The 24,608-nt window shown below is 42.0% G+C and overlaps 1 protein-coding gene across 3 annotated transcripts in view; it reads right to left on the bottom strand.

Annotated features, from left to right (window-relative positions):
• LOC134337913 (rho guanine nucleotide exchange factor 10-like protein) overlaps window positions 1-24,608 on the bottom strand; it is a 225,223-nt gene that overhangs the window by 152,073 nt on the left and 48,542 nt on the right. For 2 of the 3 annotated variants that reach the window (XM_063033279.1, XM_063033278.1), the window contains 3 exons: window positions 12,802-12,936; window positions 8,653-8,985; window positions 8,242-8,269 (listed from right to left, as the gene is read on the bottom strand). In XM_063033279.1, coding sequence (XP_062889349.1) covers window positions 8,242-8,269; window positions 8,653-8,985; window positions 12,802-12,898 — 458 coding nt within the window. In that variant the 5' untranslated portion in view covers window positions 12,899-12,936. Of the gene's footprint in view, window positions 1-8,241; window positions 8,270-8,652; window positions 8,986-12,801; window positions 12,937-24,608 lie in introns of those variants that run through there. The other variant, XM_063033281.1, reaches the window with a different exon arrangement.

The raw sequence follows: 24,608 nt of genomic DNA on the forward strand, positions 1-24,608 counted from the left end.
ATCCGTTAGTCTCGTGAGACCATGGATTTGAGAATTGGAAGGTTTCTAGGGCACAGGCCTGGGCAAGGTTGTATGGAAGACCGGCAGCAGCCCATGCTGCAAGTCTCCCCTCTCCACGCCACTGATGTTGTCCAAGGGAAGGGCATCAGGGCCAATACAGCTTGGCACCAGTGCCGTCGCAGAGCAATGTGTGGTCAAGTGCCTTGCTCAAGGACACAACACACTGCCTCAGCTGAGGCTCAAACTAGTGACCTTCAGATCACTAGACCGACGCCTTAACCACTTGGCCACGCACCAACACAATAGTTCACTAGCATCTACAGCATGCCTTTGTTTCATCCAGGAACATGGAGCACTTGAATGATGAATCTGTATGCCAACAGTTTCAAGATAGAAAAGTAATGGAGATTGCGATTGAATTCACATTGCTTTTAGCAGTGCCACTCATGCAATTCTCAAACCATGGATACTGGTTCATCTACCGGGCTTACGTTATGATAAAACTATAGTTTCTTATCAAAGCATATTTGCCACTTTTGTCCGTACGTACAAATGCTTACACATTAGCAATAAGAATTCAGAATAGCTTTGAACAATCCATTAAGTAATCAAACCTCACTAGAAGAGATTGTAATTTGGCTAATTACTTGCATTTGATGCGCCAGTTATGATCCAACCAAATGTGAAACAGGACACAGCCAAATGTTAGTGTTAAAGTGCATTAGATTACAGCTTAGAATATAATCATAATAATTGCCTGAAATTCTGAAGTGTTTTTGAATTCAACAAGGAATCAAGGAGAAATACAAGAATGAGAGTGGCCTAGTAATGACATAAACTGAGATGGTGAAAATTTCTAAAGGCATGTCAAATGGCAAAAAAAAATAGCAAATATAAATGCTTGGTCAAATAGAAAGAGACAGTAGTGATTTTAGGAGGGACTAAGGTTATGGCAGAAACATTAAACAAATACTCTCTACTCATTTTGACATTAGCAGAAAAAACACTCAGGAAGTGTGGAGAACTTTGAGGAGCACCAAACAGAGGAAAGGAAACTAGTGTTCGTAGTGTGAGAAAGTGGCCATTGTTAAGTTTATGATACAACCATACCAGAAGAAATTTTCTGAGCAATATGTCTGCCTAGGTACCATATCCGATGCGGACTTTGGTGACCATGGTTTTCCACATAGATCTATCCTTCGTTTTTTGGATGGCTTCCATTTCCTCGATGTGTAGCCACCTGGCTATGCTTTTGACGTACATAAGCCGAGGTCTTCCTCTAGGTTTACTCCCCTCAATCTTTCCAGAGAGTATGAGTTTTTCTAGTTCATCTTTCCGCATGATGTGTCCTAGGAATCTGAGTTGTCTTTCTCTTATTGTTGGTATGAGTGATCGAACTGCTTGGGCTCCTCTGAGAACTTCTGAGCAATATGGCTTCATAAGTTGTTATTTCATCCCTGGTCGTAAAGTCTCACCTACCTTACAAGATCAGTGCAGGAGCCATTCATCTGTTTTTCTATCTGCATTGTATTCTGTGCTGCGCGTTTATTGTGATAGCTGATCACGTGGGTGGGGGGGGGCGTGGTAAAATCGAAGGGTTTATTTACATATTACTGCTTCGTCCTGGGCAGTTTAGAGCTGGGGACCACTGGGTGTCATCTTTTGTTGACTGCTTAATTATATTGGAAATTACCTAACTCTACTTTGCTAAGGTCCACTTAAGTACTGTACATTTAATATCACTAGTTTTAGTTGGATAAGTTTCAACTCAAGATTCTATGCTTTGCTAATAAAAGATCAAATACACTTCAATTTTTTTGAACATTAACATGATGGATGAGAGGGGGCGTCAAACAGGATAACTCCCTGTGCTTGGGCTCCAGCAGCGGCATTGGTTTGTTCCAGTTCCCGCAGCAATCAGCAAAGAAGAGCAGTTATTCCTGATATCTGGATATTAATCAACATCACTAATCAGATTATCTGGCTGTTACTACTTTCTAGTACTGATCTCATTCTTATAGAATTAAACATTGAGGGATCACAGTCTCAGAACAACTGAAGACTGCAATAAGGAGAAACAAGTCAACACACATTATTGGAAATTTTTGGAATTCCCTGCTACAGATGACTGTAGGTGTTCAAACATTCGGTCCTAAACTGAGATCAACAGACATTTTGGATAGCCAGGAAACAGAGATATTAAGATGAGTCATGATCACCAAATTGTAGTACAGGCTCAGAAAGCCAATGGCCTGCACCTCCTTTACGCTCTTCAATGAAAACACAAAATAATCTGCAGATGCTGGGATCAAAGCAACACTCACAACACGCTGGAGGAACTCAGCAGGTCGGGCAGCATCAGTGGAAACGTTGAGTCGACGTTTCAGGCCGGAACCCTTCGTGAGGACTTACTCAGTCCTGACTAAATGTTCCGGCCGGAAACGTCGACTCATCGCTTCCACGGATACTGCCCGACCTGCTGAGTTCCTCCAGCGTGTTGTGAGTGTTGCTCTTCAATGTAGTTGGACCTTAATAAGCAATAATTTATGCTACTATACACCTTAATCAGCTGCAAACAAGTGAATAAACATGGCCATTTCTGAAAAGTAAAAAGAACACTCAACTTCAAATTGGGTATCAATGAAAATGCTAAGAGATTTTCAATTTGGGCTCAGCAGATGCAGCTACCCATTTCAAAGCAGTTAACTGCAGGTCTCACAAGTTTTATAAGAATAGAGAATGACCATAAGGCCGTAAGATACAGGGGCAGAAGTATGCCATTCGGCTCATTGAGTCTGTTTCACTATTCCACCGTGACTGGCTTGTTTTCCCCCTTAACTCCATTTTCCTTCCTTTTCTTTGTAACCTTTGACACCCTTACTCATTAAGAAGCCTATCAACCTCTGCTTTAAATATACCTAATGACTTGGCCTCCACAGCCATCCCTAGCAATGAATTCAACAAATTCACCATCCACTGGCCACAGAAATTCATCTTCATCTCTGCTCTAAAGAGACGTCCTTCTATTCTGAGGCTGTGCCCTCAGATCCGAGACTCTCCCACTACTCGAAACATCCTCTCCACGTCCACTCTATCTGGGCCTTTCAATATTCTGTAGCTTTCAATGAAATCGCGCACTCCTTCCCCTTTCTTAAATTTCAGTGAGTATGGGACCAGAGCCATAAAACTGCTCCTCGTACATTAACCCTTTCATCCTTGGGATAATTTTTCTTATGCTGGAAATACTCAGCCGCTGAGGCAGACACTGTAGAGAGAGAAATAGTTACCAGATCAGGTTGATGAGTTCTGATGAAAAGATCATTAAAAGAATTAAATGCTTCTCTCTCTACATTGGCTTACTGACCTGTGTAACCCTCTCGCTGGTGCTCATACACCAGCTTGGCTCGTTAACTAACTCTGCGAACAGCCACATGACTCAGCGGTGAGAACGCCACCTTTCACAGGCAATCTACATCTAGGATCAGTATGATTTGGAGCTCAACCAAACAGGAACGTGGGGATGATCTGATTAAAGGAACTTTGCTTTGAGTGAACACTGTGTAAATACTGCCCATACACAGCTTCTGGTAGCCCAGAAATGACAGATTATACACCAGCATAAAATTATAAAGAAAACATATTTACCTAATTTACAATTACAGAAAAAAGAAAAAACTGAAAGGCCCCATTATACTTAAAACAGTCCAATGTGCACATAAACATTGGAGCTCGTTTCTGGATTAGTCAGGGATGTATCTCTTTACTCACATGCAGGACCCACAGTCTGCATGAAAGCAGCCACCACAGCCCAAATTTCCCTCAGAGACCATCTCAAACGAACCGGCTATCTCAGGCGTATTGGCCCTTCCTCAGAGCACTTATCTCCACAAAGTACTTTTTGCAACAGGGACCCTTTTTCAAACAGAATTCTGCAGCATTTTCCCTTTTGCCCAGCTCTCCCAAATCTTCCACTGGGCAGGAAGCTACGATTGGCTGATACAATATTCTTAAGTTGAACATGGCTCCTTATCTATAGCCGAAGCCAAAACACTCTTACCAGTAGGACACACTGCTTTTACAGAAAACTGCTAAAGTAAGCTAATGGCATGCTGGCCTTCAGAACAAGGGGAATTGAGTATAAGAGCAAAGAGGTCCTTCTGCAGCTGTACAGGGCCCTGGTGAGACCACACCTGGAGCACTGTGTGCAGTTTTGGTCTCCAAATTTGAGGAAGGACATTCTTGCTATTGAGAAAGTGCAGTATAGGTTCACAAGGTTAATTCCTGGGATGGCGGGACTGTCATAGGTCAAAAGATTGGAGCAACTGGGCTTCTATACTCTGGAATTTAGAAGGCTCAGAGGGGATCTTATTGAAACATATAAGATTATTAAGGGATTGGACATGCTGGAGGCAGGAAGCATGTTCCCACTGATGGGTGAGTCCAAAACCAGAGGCCACAGTTTAAGAATAAGGGGTAGGCCATTTAGAACGGAGTTGAGGAAAAACTTTTTCACCCAGAGAGTGGTGGATATATGGAATGCTCTGCCCCAGAGGCTGTGGAGGCCAAGTCTCTGGATGCTTTTGAGAAAGAGATGGATAGAGCTCTTAAAGATAGCAGAATCAAAGGTTATGGGGATAAGGCAGGAACTGGATACTGATTGTGGATGATCAGCCATGATCACAGTGAATGGCGGTGCTGGCTCGAAGGGCCGAATGGCCTACTCCTGCACCTATTGTCTATTGTCTATCATCTAAAATATCTCACAGCATAGAAGTCTTAACCAGGGCATTACACCTGCAAAGCTCATCCAGCATTTTCTGTCTGAAACTTTAAACAGAAAGTTTAAGTGGTTCTAAACTTTAATTTCAACAGTAGAGTAGCTTCACATCTAAATTGTCCTTCGTCTATGTACTAATGCTCAAGTTAGCAGACTGGGGAAACCCCATTAACCGCCAAATAGAAATATTATTGTTTAATTAGCGATTTAATCTGGAGAATTTTTAATTGCTCCATTAAGTGCCTACCAACTACTTCCTGACTCAAAGGTTTAACGAGTTCACATTTTGACGAATTCACAATTATCCTTTTGTTATTCAACTGGTAGGGAACGAGTTTCAACCACCTCTGATGCAGTACAGAGAGTTAATAATCCATGAGAGGTCGAACCCCAATCAACAAAGATCAAATGTTGCAACCTGAGAGAAAGCCAAACCCAACAAGGTAATAGATGAAAAACCATTGTGCTTGAGAGACATTCTAATCATGAAGTTTTGAACATTACAGGTAACCCATGCATTACTACCGCTTGCGCAACAGAAATTTGCTCATACAGAAATCGCAAAATAACATCCAAAAATTTAAGATAGAGTAAAATTTATTCCCACCTAATGTATGTAAAAATGTAAATAAAAACATTTTTCAAAATCTTCAACTCTCATTTCTTGACATGGGCATAAAAATAGAAGAGTCTGGAAGTGCTCAGATTAGGTAGAAGCTTCAAACTGAAGCATTTTGATTTATACAAATAACCAAAACATTCTGCAATTTAATATTTCAGTGCTTCAATTGCTTTAAGATACAAAGATTTAAAAAAATTCAGCCATGTCTTACTTAGTCATAAGATTTTTTTTCTTAGAAAAGAACGTTCATGCTAAAAGTTTTATAACTAATTATTTGGTTTGAAAGAGCAGTTACCATTTCCAAGTTGGAAAACACATTAGCTAACTTGCACATAGAAAAGGCTCCCAGAAAGCTGGTGGACGATCAGGTCACCTGTCTTGGAGAATTTTGCTAAAGCAGGACAAATAAAAAAATTTCTTATATCAGGAAAGAGATTTTTTAAATTGTATTTTCCCTTCTAACTTGGGATGTAAGCTGAATGGCTACATTCTAGGCTGGCCCTCAAAGCAATCCTATTAATCCCTTCTGCCTCCTTATTTTCCCGAGCAGGGTCACAGGAAAGCAGTAACCACCATCAAGGACCCCCACAATCCAGGCAATGTTCTCTTCTCACTGTTGCCATCAGGAATGTGGTACAGGAGCCCCAGGACGCACACCACCAAGTTCAGGAACAGTGGTTGGTCCTCAACTATCTGGCTCTTGAAGTAGAGAGGATTACTTCACTTACCCTATTACTGAACTGGTCCGGCAACCTATGGACTGACTCTACATCCCATTTTCTCAATATTTATAATGTATTTATTATTATTTCCTTCTTTTTGCTTTCTATTTGTATTTGCACAGTTTGTTGTTTTTTGTCACATTGGTTGCTTGTTCATCCTGTTGGATACAGTCTTTCATTGAATCTATTGTGTTTCTTGTATTTATTGTGAATGCCCACAAGAAAATGAAATTCATAGGTGCATATGATGGCACATACGCACTTTGATAATAAATTTACTTTGAACTTTGAATTAATTATTCTCTTTCCCATGGTCATCAACTCTTCCAATTTTTTAAATCTGATTAAGCAACTTAAATATTGGTTTAATGTCACATACTAAAGGTCCACAGCAAAGTCTCAGAGTAGGCTTTCCTCAATGCCCTGAAGTGATTACATATCTGTGCATTGTGAGGCATGAACCTACAATCTGATTCTCTGGTAAGGAATGATATAAACTGAGCCAAAATGACATTTAGTTTCAACTCCCTCCAGAAGGACTAAATGAAAAATAATAACCCCAAACAAAGAGATTCCTTTCTCCTCAGGAGAATGTGTTCTAAATCAGATCCTTTAAATACTTTTTCTTTGCTTCCAAAAAAGACATCTGGAGGGCATCTGAGCAGTAATTTACAAAATAAATTACCCCAAATGAACTGATTGAAGCTCTCAAGATTGATCAACATGTTCTCAGCTAAATTATTCCTAAAGATAAAGCATTCAACTTACATTAAGAGCAAGTCTGGTAAGATTTTTTTAAAAAGCTAAAAAAAAAATCTAGATATTATCAAAGAAAGAATAAGATGTAAACAAACCACTTCAGAAATGTTAACACACATTGCTAGGGAGTGCTGAGAAGGGAAAAAAGTGATGAGAAGTTATGTGGGGAACAGCTGATTAATGAAAAGATCGATGAACTTTCTGCACTTAATTTTCTACTGGTCCTCCTGATAATGTCTATTTCTCCATTACTCTCTGCTCCAGAAAGGCATTCCCCAAGTTCTGGTACCTCACCTAATGACCATTATTCATTTTCATTCAAAGTTCAAAGTATCAGTGTATAAATTATAGAACCTTGAGATTCATCTGCTTACAGGAGCTGCAAAACCAGAAACCCGAAAGAACGTAGAAAAAAAAGGACCAACAACCAACGCGCAGAGAGGAAAATAACAAATCATGCAACCAATACAAACAAGCAACAGTATTCTTAACAGCACGTGTAAATAAAGTAATTAACTTCAACATAATAGCAGCAAAGATTAAAGGACAAACACATTCAATAAAATACTCGTTGCAAGTGAGAGGATTAGAGCAACGCCTTTTTCTGTCATTATATTTATTATGCAATTCTGAACCACATTAAGAACAGTTAGCACTCGATTTACCAAATGAGAAGCAATTTTCAAATTATGCCTGCCTGCCTTTATTCTTAATGTTCCCTGGATGAAGCGAAGACAATTCTCCTGGTTTGTCCTCATGCTTATTTTGCTGAAATGTTTGTTTATTTCAAACAACATTTGATACTGCTTGTTGACAAGCCTCTTCAGAACTGGGAACCCTTTTCTCTGCTCCTTATGAAGAAATAATAATCTTGCCCCAATTTCACAACTTCAAATCAAATGGAACATCTTCAAGTGCGCAATACAAAATTCTATCTTCTCATCCTACATTCTTAAATATGACGTACAGATGACAACCACATTGCAGCTGTTCAATTTACAGAAGTTCACCCTTACAGAACTCAATCACAACCCAAAAGTTTGTGATATGGAATAAAATTTGTTCTCAGAGAATGTGTGAGAAAAATAATGTTATTAAATGAAGTTTTTTTTAAGTCAATACTCATTTCTTGATGCATGCACAGATGATGCGACTTCACGTAACAGAAATCTCAAAATGGACTGTTTCCTTGTTTTAAGTGAAAGCAGTTTTATTTTTCAAGCAATCACACCTAATATTCATAGATCTGCTTAAATTTAATTAACAAACCATCCTAGAACTTTGTTGGCTGATGATTCTTGATTAATATTTCAAACAATTATACTATTGGAGACTGGAAAATTTAGAAGAGTGAAACTCACCTAGGCACAGGGGCAGTGGTAGCAGAGTCTGAAAGAAAATTGAGAGAAATTACTGACTGCTATTAGTACAATTTTCATAAAATTTTTCTTTATACTTGCTAATCAAAGCATTCATCTTGATCTGCAGAGCCAGCGTAATTTGGTAATCAACCCATAGATGTTAAACCTTTGGACAGTGAGCTCATTCATTTTACATTCCATGCATTGTTACTGATTCGTAGATTGGAACAAGAAACTGATCTATCATTTCCCCTTATGCAAATGTTCCTTCAATTGAAGGCAGCTAACTAAGGCAGACATCAGTTTAAATTTGGTTCCTTCCTGGTGTGCACAACTCAGTTAACCATGAAGAAAGATATTCTGTAACTCAGTTATTGTGAGAATGAAATGGTTCTTTCTTGCTTTTCTTACCCGTGTTAATAGAGTGCGCAACTGAATCTATAGGAGACATGACAGAATTCAGGTGAGACGCAGAGCCCACAGAGTCCTCTGCAGCAGGAAATGCGGAAGGCTGGCTTGTGTTTACTGGAGTGGCATCCTGTACAAATTCGGTTGACTTTGTTTCATCAGGTATCATTGTAGGAGGCAGATCATCAGCAGACTGATTACCACCGAGCTTTTCTGGTGAGTTGAGCTGGGGCCTGTTTTCGATACTGTCATCATCTTCACACAGACTATCAAAGTCAAATTCTTCACCGTATTCTTCATCTGAAGATGACTCCAACTCATCAATCAGATGGCTACCTATCAGCACAAAAAGTAGAGCAAAGTCACATCACTTATCCTAACAAAACTATAATGGTCAAGTCTGACCAAAACTGCTAAGAGGTTTGCAACATTTCATCTGAAATTCAGGAAGGCATTTCTGTATCAGCTTGTACTTTGAAAAGCAACATTGCAATTAGCACTTTGAGTCAAATCAAGTGAAGATGATTGTCATCTAACTGCATACGTGTATATAATGTATATAGAAACAAGACAACATTTCTTCAAACCAAGGTATAAAGCACATTACACACAGAACACACAAGAACTTATGAAGGCAAGGATAAAATCTACAGATAAATCACACATAAGTAAATAATAAACTAAAGTGGATTAATATTATATATTGTAGGTATGGAACAGATTAACCAGTGACACTTTGAATATGATGCAGCCAGAAGTTCAGAAGCTTAACGGCCTGGGGGACGAAACCGTTTCCCATCCTGACCATTCTTGTCTTTATGCATCGGAGTCTCCTGCCTGATGGCAGAAAGTCAAAGTGGATTCGGGATGGATGGGAGGGATCCTTAATAATACTAAGGGCCCTGCGTATGCAGTGTTCCTGGTAAATGCCCCCAATGGATAGTAGGATGATCTTCTCAGCTGTTGTAGGGACATCAGGCCCGATGTTTGACTCCTCCCATACCGGATGCAACTTGTCAAGACGCTCTCAATGGTGCTCCTGTAAAACAGAGTTACGATGAAGGGGTGGGAGCCTCGCTTGCCTCAGTCTTCTTCGGAAGTGGAGGCGCTGCTGTGCCTTCCTGCTCAGTGAGATGATATTATAAGGACTAAGTGAACTCATCCGTGATATGAACTCCCAGCAACTTGGTGCACTTAACTCTCTCTACAGAGCAGCCATGTACTCACAGAGGGGAATGGTCTGTCTGCACCTTCCTGAAGTCCACAATGATTTCCTTTGTCTTCTCCACATTCAGGCTTAGGTTGTTTACTCACACCAATCCAGCAGCCACTCCATTTCCTCTCTATACTCTGCCTCGTCATCATTCCTGATAAGGCCAACCACTGTTGTGTCATCTGCAAACTTGATGACACGGTTTGAGCTGGATCCTGCAACATCGTCATGTGTCAGCAGTGTGAACAGCAGCGGACTGAGCACACGGCTTTGGGGAGAGCCTGCTCTCAGTGTAATGGGGTGAGAGATATTGCTGCCCACACGGACTGACTGTGGCCTTACTGTTAAGAAGTCCAGTATCCAATTACAGAGGGAGGTGTCAAGACCCAGGCAGGACAGTATCCCCACCAGTTTCTAGGGTAAGATGGTGTTGAATGCCCAACTGAAGTCTATAAACAGCAGTCTGGCATACAAGACCCCATTTTCCTGATGGGACAGGACAGAGTGGAGAGCAGAAGCTATTGCATCATCACTGTATCGATTTGAGTGATAAACGAACTGGAAGGAGTCCAGTGCAGCTGAGAGAAAAGCTTTAATGTGCTCCATGACCAGCCGCTCAAAGCATTTCATAATGGTTGATATTAATGCCATTGTTACTCTCCAAGATGCATGTATCACTCTCCCCCTCTCTCCCCCACTCTCTCTCCCTCCCTTTTTCTCTAGGATCATACTTATGAATGCAGTCATTGTCCCCTCGAATATATGCTACTTAGGTTACGGAAATTTGTTGTTACAGAATTTGCAAATCACCATCCAAGAGTTTGAGATACAGAATGAAATTTGGTCACATGGGATTTATGCGGGTAAAAAAAAAAGTAAATAAATCAACACAAAATTTATTTTCTTCGCCCAACTCATATAACTTGATGCACGCGGAGATGGCATGGCTTCCCGTTAAAGAAAAATCGCCATACACCTGGTTTCTAGGGATGCAACTCTCCCTCTCTTGTTACAAGGTGGTCACCTTTTCTTCAATTACTGAGTGTCATCATGGGGTAGTCAAGATTCTCTGTGCCCTCTCCTTGCCCAAATTTTTCTCACCTAACATCTGAAAGCTGTGCAATTCCTTCATTGTTTCTTATAACGGGGAACTCCCACTTTTGGACACCTCATTCTTTAAAGCTTGATGATATTACTCACTTTACCCTCAGATACTCATGAAACAAAACATTTTACTGACAAAGAAACTGCATGTCTGTCACGACACTAGTGATTCAGCATCTTGTATTGTAGCAGTATACAACAGGGCATGAATTGCTTCCCCAACGAAATATAAAAGGCCTAAAAAAAATTAGGTAATTAAGTTCAGAACAATTACTGTGCAACTTAATCTGCATTCATTCCCTTGAATGATAATTGTAGATGTTTGGGTGAAATTAAATATGAAGATAATCAGACGCTCTTCTTGCCTATAACCAGCCGTGAAGTGCAGCTGGGGGAGCAGTGGCTGCATTACAGGCATCAGCAGGAAGCTTATTAGCCCAAACCATACTGTAGGAGCCAATGACCATGAACCACCCGGCCTCACACTTGGAAAAAAAAATGGTATTTGGATAAAACCGCACCCTTATCACCTCAACCATCCAATTTGACTACATTGCTCCTTGTGATGTTTTAATTGCCTCCCATCATCCTATCCCAGGCAAAGAAACAGTGTAGTAAAGCTCGGTTACCCAGCACAGGCCAGAATTGACAGGTACTGGTTAATCAGGTGTTGACTCTTGTACTTTTGTTGGCCCAACCTCATCATTCGGCCTGTCCCAGCATTGCTCAACCAGTATTCCTACTGAAATGTCAATTACTGGAGCAGGAGAGATCTTAAATACTGGGCAACAAAACTTTTACTGCACTTCCTCAGCTAAACAATGTCTTCCGAGGTCGTGACAAGTAGAATACAAGGTCAGGCATTTCTTGCTCTTCCGAAGATATCTGTAGACCAGGGGTCCCTAACCTTTTTTGCACCGCAGACCGGTTTAATATTGAGAATGTTCTTGCGGACCGGCCGACCGTGGGGGGGATGTTCAAGTAGGGTTAAACTCACCTCAGCATGTCTTTTACAGTTAGGGTTGCCAACTTTCTCACTCCCAAATAAGGGACAAAAGTAGCAGTCAAATCCCGGGACACTTTACCCCAGGAAAGACTACCATGACCATGAAGCCATGGGCACCTGTGTGCATATGCGTGTCGTGAGCATGTGATGTGCGCATGCATGTACGTGCCAATTTTTTTTCACAGATCGGTTTTGCCTTCATCTTCCCGACTATACTGTATATTTATTATTTCTACTTTATATAGGCTGTGTATTTATCATATCATTCCTGTTTTTACTAAATGTTAGTGTTATTTATTTTCAGTTTTATGTGTTATTTAGTATGATTTGCTAGGTTATTTTTTGGGTCTGGGAACACTCAAAAATTTTTCCCATATAAATTAATGGTAATTGCTTCTTCGCTTCACGCCATTTCCGCACAAAAGATTTCATAGGAACGCTCTACCTTTGCGGGGAAAATACAGGACAAACCAATTTACCCAATATATGGGATGTCCCAGCAAATTCAGGACAGTTGGCAACCCAATGTTCAAGTTCAACAGTGCGTGACAGGGAATGAGGAAAGGTGCAGCTGATTCGCATTGTTTCCTCACGGCCCGGTAGCACATGTTTTGCAGCCTAGTACCGGTCCGCGACCCAGTGGTTGGGGACCGCTGCTGTAGACCATGCAAATACCCACCAGTTCAACCAGAGAGACAGGGAACACATACAGTAGAGGGCATGAGCTAAAATATCAGGTAATGCAAATGCCAGAGCACATTCTGGAGGTGAAGTAGTAATTGCTCTTTTGGGTTTAAGGGTCATTCTTCATTTCATCCCACGGACGTACCTGGATTTGGGTTCTGTTCTTCTGTTTCAAGTTGACCTTCAGACACAGAGGGCTCATCAGTCGTGTTCTCCTCTCTCAAAGTTTCACCCAGAGCCATGCTGGACAGTTGGTGTTCAATTTCCTCTCCCTTCCGATCTAAAAGGAATGCCAACAGTTCATTTAAACCAAGCGAACTAATGACTGCATTCCCATTCTCAAGGATATTCAAATCTAGATGCATTAATATTTTTAAACCTGACACTGCTAACAGGTGGTAAATTAGTTTTAACTCCTGACACATCAAACAGACAACCTTACAAGGGTTTGCTTTTTTTTAAAAAAAAGTGGTGGATGTATGGAATGTACTGCCAGGGATAGTGGTAGTAGCAGGTACATTAGGGGCACTTAAGAAACACTTAGATAGGCATACGGATGATAGAAAAATGATGGGCTATGTAGGAAGGAAGTGATCTTGGACTAGGTTAGAAGATCAGCACAACATCATGTAACGAAGGAACACACACAAAATGCTGGAGGAACTCAGCAGGCCAGGCAGCATCTATGGAAAAGAGTACAGTCGATGGTTCAGGCTGAAACTTTTCACCAGGACTTGTATAGATGCTGTCTGGCCTGCTGAGTTCCTCCAGCATTTCTGTGTGTGTTGCTCGGATTTCCAGCATCTGCAGATTTTCTCTTGTTTGTCATGGGTCAAATGGTCTATTCTGTTCTATGCACGTAATTCTGTGTACATGTAACATTACTTCCTTCCATTATTGGGTACTATACATAACCTTAAGTACTCAAAATACCCAGAATATTTCTTAATATTTATGATATTTAATGACTGTTAGAATCTTCCTTTGTGATAATCTCCTATTCAAAGCTGTTCACACTGAGACTGATTCGGGGTAAAAATTGGAGGGGCGGTGACTAAAACAAAAATCACCTTCCAACGGGCATCCATAACAAGCCATGCTGAAGAACCAAAGAGCTGATGACAATCAATGGGGAAAATGATTTTAAGGGAGAGGATGAGAAAGTTAACCCAAAAGAATTTTGAAGGAATTGGGTGGTTTCATGGGAAATGCAGATCTAGTCTGGCTGCCATTCAGGATGAAAAAGAGTAATAGGAAGTATTATATTGATCAACTCTCAAAATGACGAACCATTAGAATTTTAGCATTGGTGATAATGATACAGAGGCAAAAGAAGATAGCCTTAAGTTATAGCAATACACGCAAAATGCAGGAGGAACTCAGCAGGCTGGTCAGCATCAATGGAAAAGAGTAAACAGTTGACATTTTGGGCCAAGACCCTTCTTCAGGGGGCGGGGAGGAAGATATACAAGGTAGTAGGTGATAGGTGAAATCAGGAGAGGTGGAGGGGTGAAGTAACGAGCTGGAAAGTCAACTGGTGAAAGAGATAAAGGGCTAGAGAAGGGAGAAATCTGATAAGAGAGGACAGAAGACCATGGAAGAAAGAAAAGGGGGAGGAGCACCAGAGGGAGGTGATGAGCAGGTAAGGAGATATGATGAAAGAGGGAAATGGGAATGGGGAATAAAAGGTGGGGGGGGTGGCAATACCGGAAGTGTATGACATGACAGACCATGGCCTCTACTGCCACGATGAGGCCACATGCAGGTTGGAGGAGCAACATCTTACTTTCTGTCTGGGTAGCTTCCAACTTTATGGCATGAACATCGATTTCTCGAACTTCCGGTAATGCCCTCCCCCCACCTCTCCTTCACCATTCACCATTCCTCATTCCCATTTCCCTCTCTCATCTTATCTGCCCATCACCTCCCTCTGGTGCTCCTCTCCCTTCCCTTTCTTCCATGGCATTTTGTCCTCTCCTATCAGATACCCCTTCTTCAGCACTTTATCTCATTCACCACTCGACTTCCCAGCTTTTTACTTCACCCCCTCGTCAATCCCAGTTTCACCCACCACCTACTATCTCATATTTATTCCTCCCTTCCCCCCACCTTCTCACACTGACTTCTCGTCTTTCTTCTCCAGTCTTGTGAAGGCTCTCAGCCCGAAACACTGACCATTTACTCTTTTCCATAGGTACTGCCTGGCCTAATGAGTTCCTCCAGCATTTTGTGTGTGTTGCTTGGATTTCCAGCATCTGCAGATATTCTCTTGTTTGTGATTGGCCTTAAGTTACAGGTGGTCAAATCAAACACAGGCTCACTATGGTGCAACAACCTTGGAGTTTGAAGTCACTGATGAACTTAGTGGAGTGGATAAGAATGAATTCAGATTTGGCATTAAAATAGATGATATTCAGATTAGCAGCTTTGAAAACAAACTAGGCTTCTTAAACGCAAACAACAGGAATTCTGTAGATGCTGGAAATTCAAGCAACACACATCAAAGTCACTGGTGAACGCAGCAGGCCAGGCAGCATCTCTAGGAAGAGGTACAGTCGACGTTTCAGGCCGAGACCCCTCGTCAGGACTAACTGAAGGAAGAGTTAGTAAGAGGTTTGAAAGTGGGAGGGGGAGGGGGAGATCCAAAATGATAGGAGAAGACAGGAGGAGGAGCGACGGAGCCAAGAGCTGGACAGTTGATTGGCAAAGGGGATATGAGGGGATCATGGGACAGGAGGTCCGGGGAGAAAGACAAGGGGGGGGGGGACACAGAGGATGGGCAAGTGGTATAGTCAGAGGGACAGAGGGAGAAAAAGGAGAGTGAGAGAAAGAATGTGTGTATAAAAATAAATAACGGATGGGGTACGAGGGGGAGGTGGGGCATTAGTGGAAGTTAGAGAAGTCAATGTTCATGCCATCAGGTTGGAGGCTACCCAGACGGAATATAAGGTGTTGATCCTCCAACCTGAGTGTGGCTTCATCTTTACAGTAGAGGAGGCCGTGGATAGACATGTCAGAATGGGAATGGGATGTGGAATTAAAATGTGCGTCCGCCAGAGAAAGCAGGATCTCCCAGTGGCCACACATTTTAATTCCACATCTCATTCCCATTCTGACATGTCTATCCACGGCTTCCTCTACTGTAAAGATGAAGCCACACTCAAGTTGGAGGAACAACACCTTATATTCCGTCTGGGTAGCCTCCAACTTAATGGCATGAACATTGACTTCTCAAACTTCCGCTAATGCCCCACCTCCCCCTCGTACCCCATCCGTTATTTATTTTTATACACACATTCTTTCTCTCACTCTCCTTTTTCTCCCTCTGTCCCTCTGACTATACCCTTTGCCCATCCTCTGGGTCCCCCCACCTTGTCTTTCTCCCCGGACCTCCTGTCCCATGATCCTCTCATATCCCCTTTGCCAATCAACTGTCCAGCTCTTGGCTCCATCCCTCCCCCTCCTGTCTTCTCCTATCATTTTGGATCTCCCCCTCCCCCTCCCACTTTCAAATCTCTTACTAACTCTTCCTTCAGTTAGTCCTGACGAAGGGTCTCGGCCTGAAACGTCGACTGTACCTCTTCCTAGAGATGCTGCCTGGCCTGCTGCGTTCACCAGCAACTTTGATGTGTGTTGCTAGACTTCTTAAATATTAATCTTCTGGAATACATCTTGTTACACAGTTGAAGTCAGAAGTTTACATACACCTTAGCCAAATACATTTAAACTCAGTTTTTCACAATTCCTGACATTTAATCCTGGAAAACATTCCCTGTCTTAGGTCAGTTAGGATCACTATTTTAAGAATGTGAAATGACAGAATAATAGTATAGAGAATGATTTATTTCAGTTATTTCTTTCATCACATTCCCAGTGGGTCAGAAATTTACATACACTTTGTTAGTGTTTGGTAGCATTGTCTTTAACTTGTTTAACTTGGGTCAAACGTTTTGGGTGGCCTTCCACAAGCTTCTCACAGTAAGTTGCTGGAATTTTGTTCCATTCTCCAGACAGAACTGGTGTAACTGAGTCAGGTTTGTAGGCCTCCTTGCTCGCACACGCTTTTTCAGTTCTGCCTGTGCTGCTGTTACAGGCAAGTTAAATTGCACCTGTGTATACATGTACTCATGCATATGACAATAAACTCGACTTTGACTGCTATGTTATCACAGGTGGCTGATAATGCCCAAAGGGAACATCTGATCAAAAACAAACCAAAGAAAATAAAAGTTCTAATGATAAAGCACCAGAACTAACCACACTGACCAGATCACCAAGCAAAGCTCTCCATAGTTTATTACTAACAATAATACTAATAATAGAGTCCAAGTCTTAGACAGATAATGTTAGCAACAGACCTTGCTGAAACACATCGATGAAATGAAAAGTGCCCATAGTAGAAATATGGAGGAGGTGGCCTGATGTGAGGAGTCATTTGGAGTGACATTTTACAGAACGTACAGGGGAGTGGAGCAAATGCAGCTCGGAATAGGCCCTTTGAACTACGCTGCCTAGCAATCCCCCGATTTAATCCTAGCCTATTCACGGGACAATTCACAATGACCAATTAACCCACCAACCAGTACATGTTTGGACTGTGGGAGGACCCGGGAGCACCCGGCAGATACCCACGTGGTCATAGGGAGAACGTACAAACATCTTACGGGCGGCGGTGGGAATTGAACCTGGGATGCTGACAAAGTAAAGCATTGTACGAACCACCATGCTACCAAGCCGCATTAGGCTTCCTACCACAATGCTGCCCTCACCCGTTGAGGCTGGATTATGCCGAGCAATAACATGCAGCACATTTCAATGACAAGCTAATTACATCAACATGACAAGCCCATCAATGTAATAAACAGGACTGAACATCTAATAAAACAGGAAAATAATACCATGCGATAAAGTTGATTTTTTTTTAACTGCCCAGAACCTTCTCACTCTTGGAAGTTCTGCAACACGATATCAACAATATTTATTCGCTATTCCTCTCTCCGTGTTACTTTCAATGATATATCATTTCATTTTTTTATTAAATACTGGCTGGCACTGCATTACATAGATTAACTATTACACTAGTTTGCACTGAGTCCAATCTCCTTGATTACAGCAAGGCATATTTCATTAAGGAATCAAATCCACAGATATTACAGCCAAATAAAAGTGTGCAGCTTTAATTCTGAGCAGCTCTCATGTTATGGAGTCATAATCTTCTGCTGAAATGCTTCTAGACAGAGTAATATGAAAGTTGAAGTTTGGGGAATACTTTCACCTGCTGGCATGTTGTGGAATTACAGATTGCTGATGCTTTTTTAAAAAATAGGAATTGTAAGGTACACTCTACACTCCAGCATCTTTAATGTCGACTGGAGTAAAGTATTACTTTGCATGGGATCACTGAACTCGATTATCTAAGTGGACAGAAACCTTAGGTGGAAAACATGCAGGAACCCTTCTCACTTCCTGAAACAGATGGCCTAATCCTGAGAGCAGATTTACATTTTACTCATTCAGGCTGTCCCTGAGGACTGTCTGGGAGCCAATAGCAAAAAAAGCAGCCATCTGCATTTGGCTATACTCCAACAACACAAGGGCACTGTTCAGTGATGAGTTTTGAATAAAAAACAGGTACCAACTGCTTTTGAACAAGGGCTTCCATTGATAATGACAACAGTGAAACATCCCATCAATTGCAAGAGGGTTGGGTCATAATCCTGAACCTGACAGCAGGAGACAGGATGTTGGCTCAAGTTCCTATGCTCCTGTTGTACTAAAGAAAGAACATTTCAGATTACAAGGTGCAGAATTCCAGTGGTTGGGATACATTTCACTCATTCAGGAAATTCCGCCTAGAAACTCAGTGATTACTATCATGGACAACGGACCAATCATAAAAGGCTTGTAAAGTAGATTGAGAAGTTATGACCTGTGCGCATGTTGGGCCCATTGCGATAGAGAACCGCCAAAGACGTGAGCAAAGGAGCTCCCATCCAACTCAATGGAGCCCATTGAACCTCTGTGATTTGGGAGGTTGGCGGCAGTGCCGTGCTTGCCTTCTCCAGTAATGACCCTAGCACAGTACCCAGGGTCATCAAAAGGACAGATTTATATGGCCCGGAATCGTGGGCAGTTATCTGAATTGTGTGGGCAAACATGCCAGTGGCTGCCTGCCACTGATAGGCAGGATCTCCCTAGGGCCCAATTAAGCTGGCCTCTGCCTCAGACAGAGAGAAGGGAAGCTCCTTAAAGACTAATACCTTATAGTAATATTTCCTGTAATATATTATATTCTAACAGTGTATTAGTGCCTATATGGTTTATCTTTTGTGTACTTATTCAATAAAAAGATTTAAAAAGAAAGACTAATACCTCGCCTGGAATACTTTGTTCATTTCACCTTCACAGACGCAAAAACTTAATCCCCCGTGCTCGCAGTGAATGGAGTCCTCTGGTCAAATACTCCTTAACTCAGGTCAATAAACTTGTAGAGAACAGCAGAAGCCCCACTATTAATCAGTGGTGTGCTGAGATCCTTGAAGTAAACAAGAGACTACAGTCTTTAAAATAATAAAGATCTCATCCTTTGCGTGAAGTGCTTTTATTTGAGGCCAGCTTCATCTGTGTCTTTCATTGTCAGCCCTGTCACATAAATCTGTGACCTATATACAACTGGCAACAACAAAAAAAATCTATTGTTTTCTGCCTCCTCAACTTAACCATAAATAAAGCTGCACAAAGACACTTCATTCTGGTTCAGATCAAGGAAAAAGCAAACAGCTTTTAAATTAAAGGTACAGATTTAAGCAAAGTATTTTGCCTTCTTGGTTTGCCTAGTCTCACTAGGGGCCAAATCAGAAATTGGGCTCCAATATGTAATATATTAACTATGTGCAGCTTGAGCCTGGAATTGATATTAAATGCATATTAATATCATCACACAGTTCCAAGAATGAGAAGAATGTAAACTATCTTCAGGCGATGCAGAAATCTTGTCATTGATCAAATACTTTTTGCACAGATGCCACGGTTCAAAGGTTCATTTATTATCATAGCATGTACGCAGTATACAACTCTGAGATTCATCATCTCCGGATAGCCATGAAACAAAGGAAACTATGGAATTTAAAAAAAAACATCAACCCTCCCCACACACACAAAAAAAATGGCAACACGATCATCAGTGCCCAACACCCAAACTCCCTCCCCCACATAAACTAATAAAAAACATGCCAAAAGGCAACAAAAACATTAACTCCCAAACCACCTCCCCCCCACACAAAAAAAAACAAATCACTCCACATGGCACCCCAAAACCCCTTCCCTCACACAAAAAGACGGTCAAACTGCACCAAGCGGCAATAAGAACGTTAACCCACTCATACTCGCTCCACACAAACAAAAGGACGACTAACGCAGCAACAAGAAAGAATGGGCAAAAACACAGAATATAAAAACCACAAGACTGAAAAAAATCCACAGTCCATAGTCCAACACATGAACGCACTACTTCATTAACACCCTCCAACAACTTCGAGAGAGATACCACTCGAACGCAGACGTCTACCCTCTAGAGCAGCGCTAGGCCGCCTCACAGACTCCTTCCCTGGATCCGCTTGTAGCAACAATCAAGAGGCAAATAGTCAGCACTGAGCCCTCACTCGCCTTCCACGTTCACCCCGATATTTCAACCTTTGATGCTTTAATTGCCAAGTAATGGAAGCTTTAAATCGGTAAAATGGAGACAATCATCAGCTCTCGCCCCCATCACTCAGCTTCTTCGCCTCAAGGCTGCTCGCATTCCCTCTCACCTGTATTCCTTGGAATCTTCTTGGAGACAGCACAGTGCTAAATCACTCAATCGATATCCAAACTGTAAATCACAGGCTCTAACAGTTCCAGAAACACACTTAAGATGAAAAGCTGACGTAAAAGTACTGAAATAAATAATTTTACAAACTATCTGGAAGATGTCAACTGAGGAAGCGTTGTACATCTTGACCGGGTGCTGCCTGACCCACAAAATATTACTCTCCAGCACTTTGCTAGAGAATAAATTAATGAGTCAGGGAGTATCTGTGCAGCGACAGAAACAAAGTTTACACTCAGTAACTTTTCATGAGAACTAAAAAGATGAGAAATTAAGACTTTTAAAACAGCAAGGAAAAGGGAGTATCTGTGAGACCAAGATTAGCAGGTGACAATCGCTTTTGGTGGCTGCATAGGAGGGGAAAATTAATGCTTCTGGATTTCTGCTGATCTGTCCATCGATATATAACTGAAGGCAAGTGTCTGAGAGCAGTTGGAAGAGGGCATATTTCAGATATACGAGAACTGAAGCAGAAGAGAACCCTGGAAATACTCAGCTAATCTGGAAGCATCTGCTGAGAGAGAAAAACTGAATCGATGTTACAGAACTGGTCACGACTGACCAACAAGTCAAGGTCTTCTGGTCAAGATCACACCAAGTTGTAATGCCCAATGTTAGTTGCTTTTTGAAATAAAAAGTTCATAGGGATGGTTTTGAGGCCAGCTTGTGAAGCTAGATTTCAGGTTAGAGTTTAGGGACAGGGATGAGGGAGTGGTAGAGGTCAGAGGCAGTAAATCAAGAGCCGGTGTTCGGAGTCCAAGTCAACGTGCTCCACGGTAGGAGATCAGTAATCTCAGAGGTCAGGTCAGCAGGTGCTGAAGAGACCAGCAATCCTCAGGTTGGTGAGTCTCAGGTCAGAGGTCCATGCAGGCAGGAGTCACAAGGGACGGTGACACCCCAGGTCACCAGGGTTGAAGGTCCGTGCCAGTCCAGTAGTTGAGGCCTGAAGGTAACACCCATGATCAGTGTGACTTGGGGTTGAGGACTGAAGGTCAAACCTATGACTGGTGACTCCTGGGGTCAATATCCAGAGATCAGCCTCTGGGTAAATTTTCCCCAGTGTGTAATTAAGTGGTAGTATCTGGTAGTGGGGAGAGTACAAAAAAATGAAAATCGTGCAAGTAGATTCTTGATGATCAGTACAGAACTGACAGGCTGAAGGGCCTGCATCTGTGCTGCATGATTTTATGATTGTCCCCAGAGGTTTACACCATTGTTTATCCACTATATGAGTCTTTTCCAACCTTAATCTATCTCAATCAGGCAACATGCTTCCCCCTCTACCACTCCACTTGATTACATCAAAGCAACTACCTGAAGATAAAAATCCTGTATTCTCAAAACTCCCTCAGTAAAGAGACAGTCATGGGAGGAAATGTAGCATCACAGAATGAATCATTAGGTTTTGGTGGGGTGCAAAGTGGAACATTGGCCAGAACTTTGGGGAAAAAAATATCCTGTTCTACTTTAAGATGGTCCTGCGGGCTTTTATGTGGCCACCAAATCAAGTTATGTCTTCAATGGCTCAAATACTACACTGAGACTATGAATGGGACTAGAACCTTACAATGCAAGTTAGGAATTATAAGATGATTAACAAAAAGCTGAAAAGCCCTGGAGATTTTCAGAACTTGTTTATGTATTAAAATTAGTTGTAAACATAGTCAGCTCCATCATAGGCATTAGCCTCTGTAGTATCCAGGACCTTTTCATGGAGCTATGCCTCAAAAAGGCAGTGCCCGTCTTTAAGGACCCATATCACCCAGGACATGGCCTACTCTCACTGCTACCATCTTGAAAGGGGTACAGAAGCCTGAAGACGCACACTCAGCAATTCAGAATCAGCTTCTTCCCCACTGCCATCTGAATTCTGAATGGACACTAAACCCGTGAACACTACTTTTTTTAATTTCTCTATCATGTATTGCATTGTACCTCTACTGCAAAGTTAACAAAGTTCACAATATATGCCAGTGATATTAAACCTGAATTCCGATGGGAATGATATTGGAGAACTGCGTCCTAAACATTAGTATGGGTCTGGTTACTGCAAACACTGCCTTGTTCATTCTGTAGGACACATGATGTACAGAGGCTGAACATTGAACAACTTCCCCTTCAACTTCACTCACTTTCACAAGATCAAAGGTATTGCTGTGGGAACCTGCATTGGTCAAAGCTACATCTATCTCTTGAGTCAAACAAACCTCATTCAGTCTGACCCGGGCCTCATGTCTCAATTCCTTTCCTGGTAAATTAAACGCAATAGCGTTGCTTTCTCCACTCATACTGCAAATAAATGTCTTATTCTTGCTGCTAATTTCATTGTCATACAGAGAGAGTATGCAAACAGGCCATTCGGCCCACCGAATCAGTACTATCAACCTCCTATTTACACAAAGCATATACAGACATCATTTTATTTTCCACGTGTGCCCAATTTCCCCCCCCCCCCACATCACCACTCGAGAGGTAATTTACATAGAGGCAATTCAACTTCCAAACCATTAATTTTTGAGATCTGGGAGGAGATTTGAGCACCTGAAAAAAATCGATGTGACAACTAAACTTCCACACGAAGCAACCCAAGGTCAGGAGTGAACCAGGGTCGCTAGAGCTGCAAGTTAGCAGCTCTACTAACTGCTCCACTGTGCTTTCACTTTCACACGATCCACTGATAATGTCCCCTTTCTACATCTGTCTCTGAATCTGAGGATAGTTAAGTAACAAACATTCATTACAAGCAGTCTTCCACTGTGACCTCAGACATGTTTTCTCCTCAAATACTCCTATCTGATGACAGGTCTGTCCACACAGGAACTACTGAAATGTTTCTCCTTTCATACGTCTTCCAGTCTACCATTTTTCACAAAGCTCTTGATGTGGTCTGATCTATTTGCTGCATCTATGCTCTCACCCCACTTCTCCCAGACAGGCTAAGGTTGGGGATGCCTGGTCTTCACTTTCCAATCTACATGCTTTCAACATTCATCAGATCATCTCTCACAAGTACTGTGATTTTTAACAAAAATCGACTGACAGACACATCCACTTCCCTCAATGTTCAGCATACTGAAAGGGACCATTCCATTTGCAAATCCCTGATCTGCTCCATCCCCACCAACTCACCTCTTTATAATACTTTCACAAGCAACTACAGGAGAATCTAAGAGTTACTTAAATATCCCATCCCTTTCCACCATCCAACCACTCAAGCGGAACTTCCAGGAGAAGCAAAAACTTACTTGCAATCTTTCCAATCTCCAGTGCCACGTTTACTCCTTACAAAGCGGTCTTCAGTGTGGAGAAACCAGACAGAGATTGGCAAGGCATCTGCACTTGTTCTGCAGGGACGAGCTTCCAGGTGCCCGTCATCATAGTTCTCCATCCCACTCCCGTGGGCCTCTCTCCGCAGCCTCCTGCACAGTGCCAACACAGTGATGCAGTGGCACAGTACTGTGGTGGTTGGCACAACGCTTTACAGTAACAGTGACCCGGGGTTCCATTCCGACCACCACATGCAAGGATTGTGTACGTTCCCCCTGTGGCCGTACGGGGGCTCCGGTTTCCTCCTACAGTCCAAAGATGTACCGGCTGCTGGGTTAATTGGTCATTGTAAATTGTCCCGTGATTAGGCTAGGATTAAATCGGGAAGTTGTTCGGCTGCGCAGCTCGTAGGGCTGGAAGGGCTTATTCCACACTGTATTTCAATAAATAAATAATCTGCCTGGGCATAACACAGCCTCTGGGTCTGAATAATTAATTCCATTGTTTTGGCTAACTTGCTTCCTCTTTACCAGAACTGCTCAGTTCTGCTGTAATATTATCCACCTGTAATATTAACTTGATCTTTTTCTTTCCCAACAGACACTGCATTAACTCCTGAGCAATCCTGCCTTCTCCTTTTGCCTTTGGTCATCTACAACTGTTTCAGTCAGCATTTCATAGTCTTTTTTATATATTCCCTTTGTCTGTTTGCTAACAACCCTCAGGGATCTAGAAACCAGATGGCTTCAGGTGCAGCTTGTCACCCTGACAACCCTTTGTCCTGGTCACCTATTTCTACAAATTGTCTTTCCCCT

The sequence above is a fragment of the Mobula hypostoma genome, chromosome 25 (genome assembly GCF_963921235.1).
Source record: "Mobula hypostoma chromosome 25, sMobHyp1.1, whole genome shotgun sequence".
In the NCBI taxonomy this organism is placed as follows: Eukaryota; Metazoa; Chordata; class Chondrichthyes; order Myliobatiformes; family Myliobatidae; genus Mobula; species Mobula hypostoma.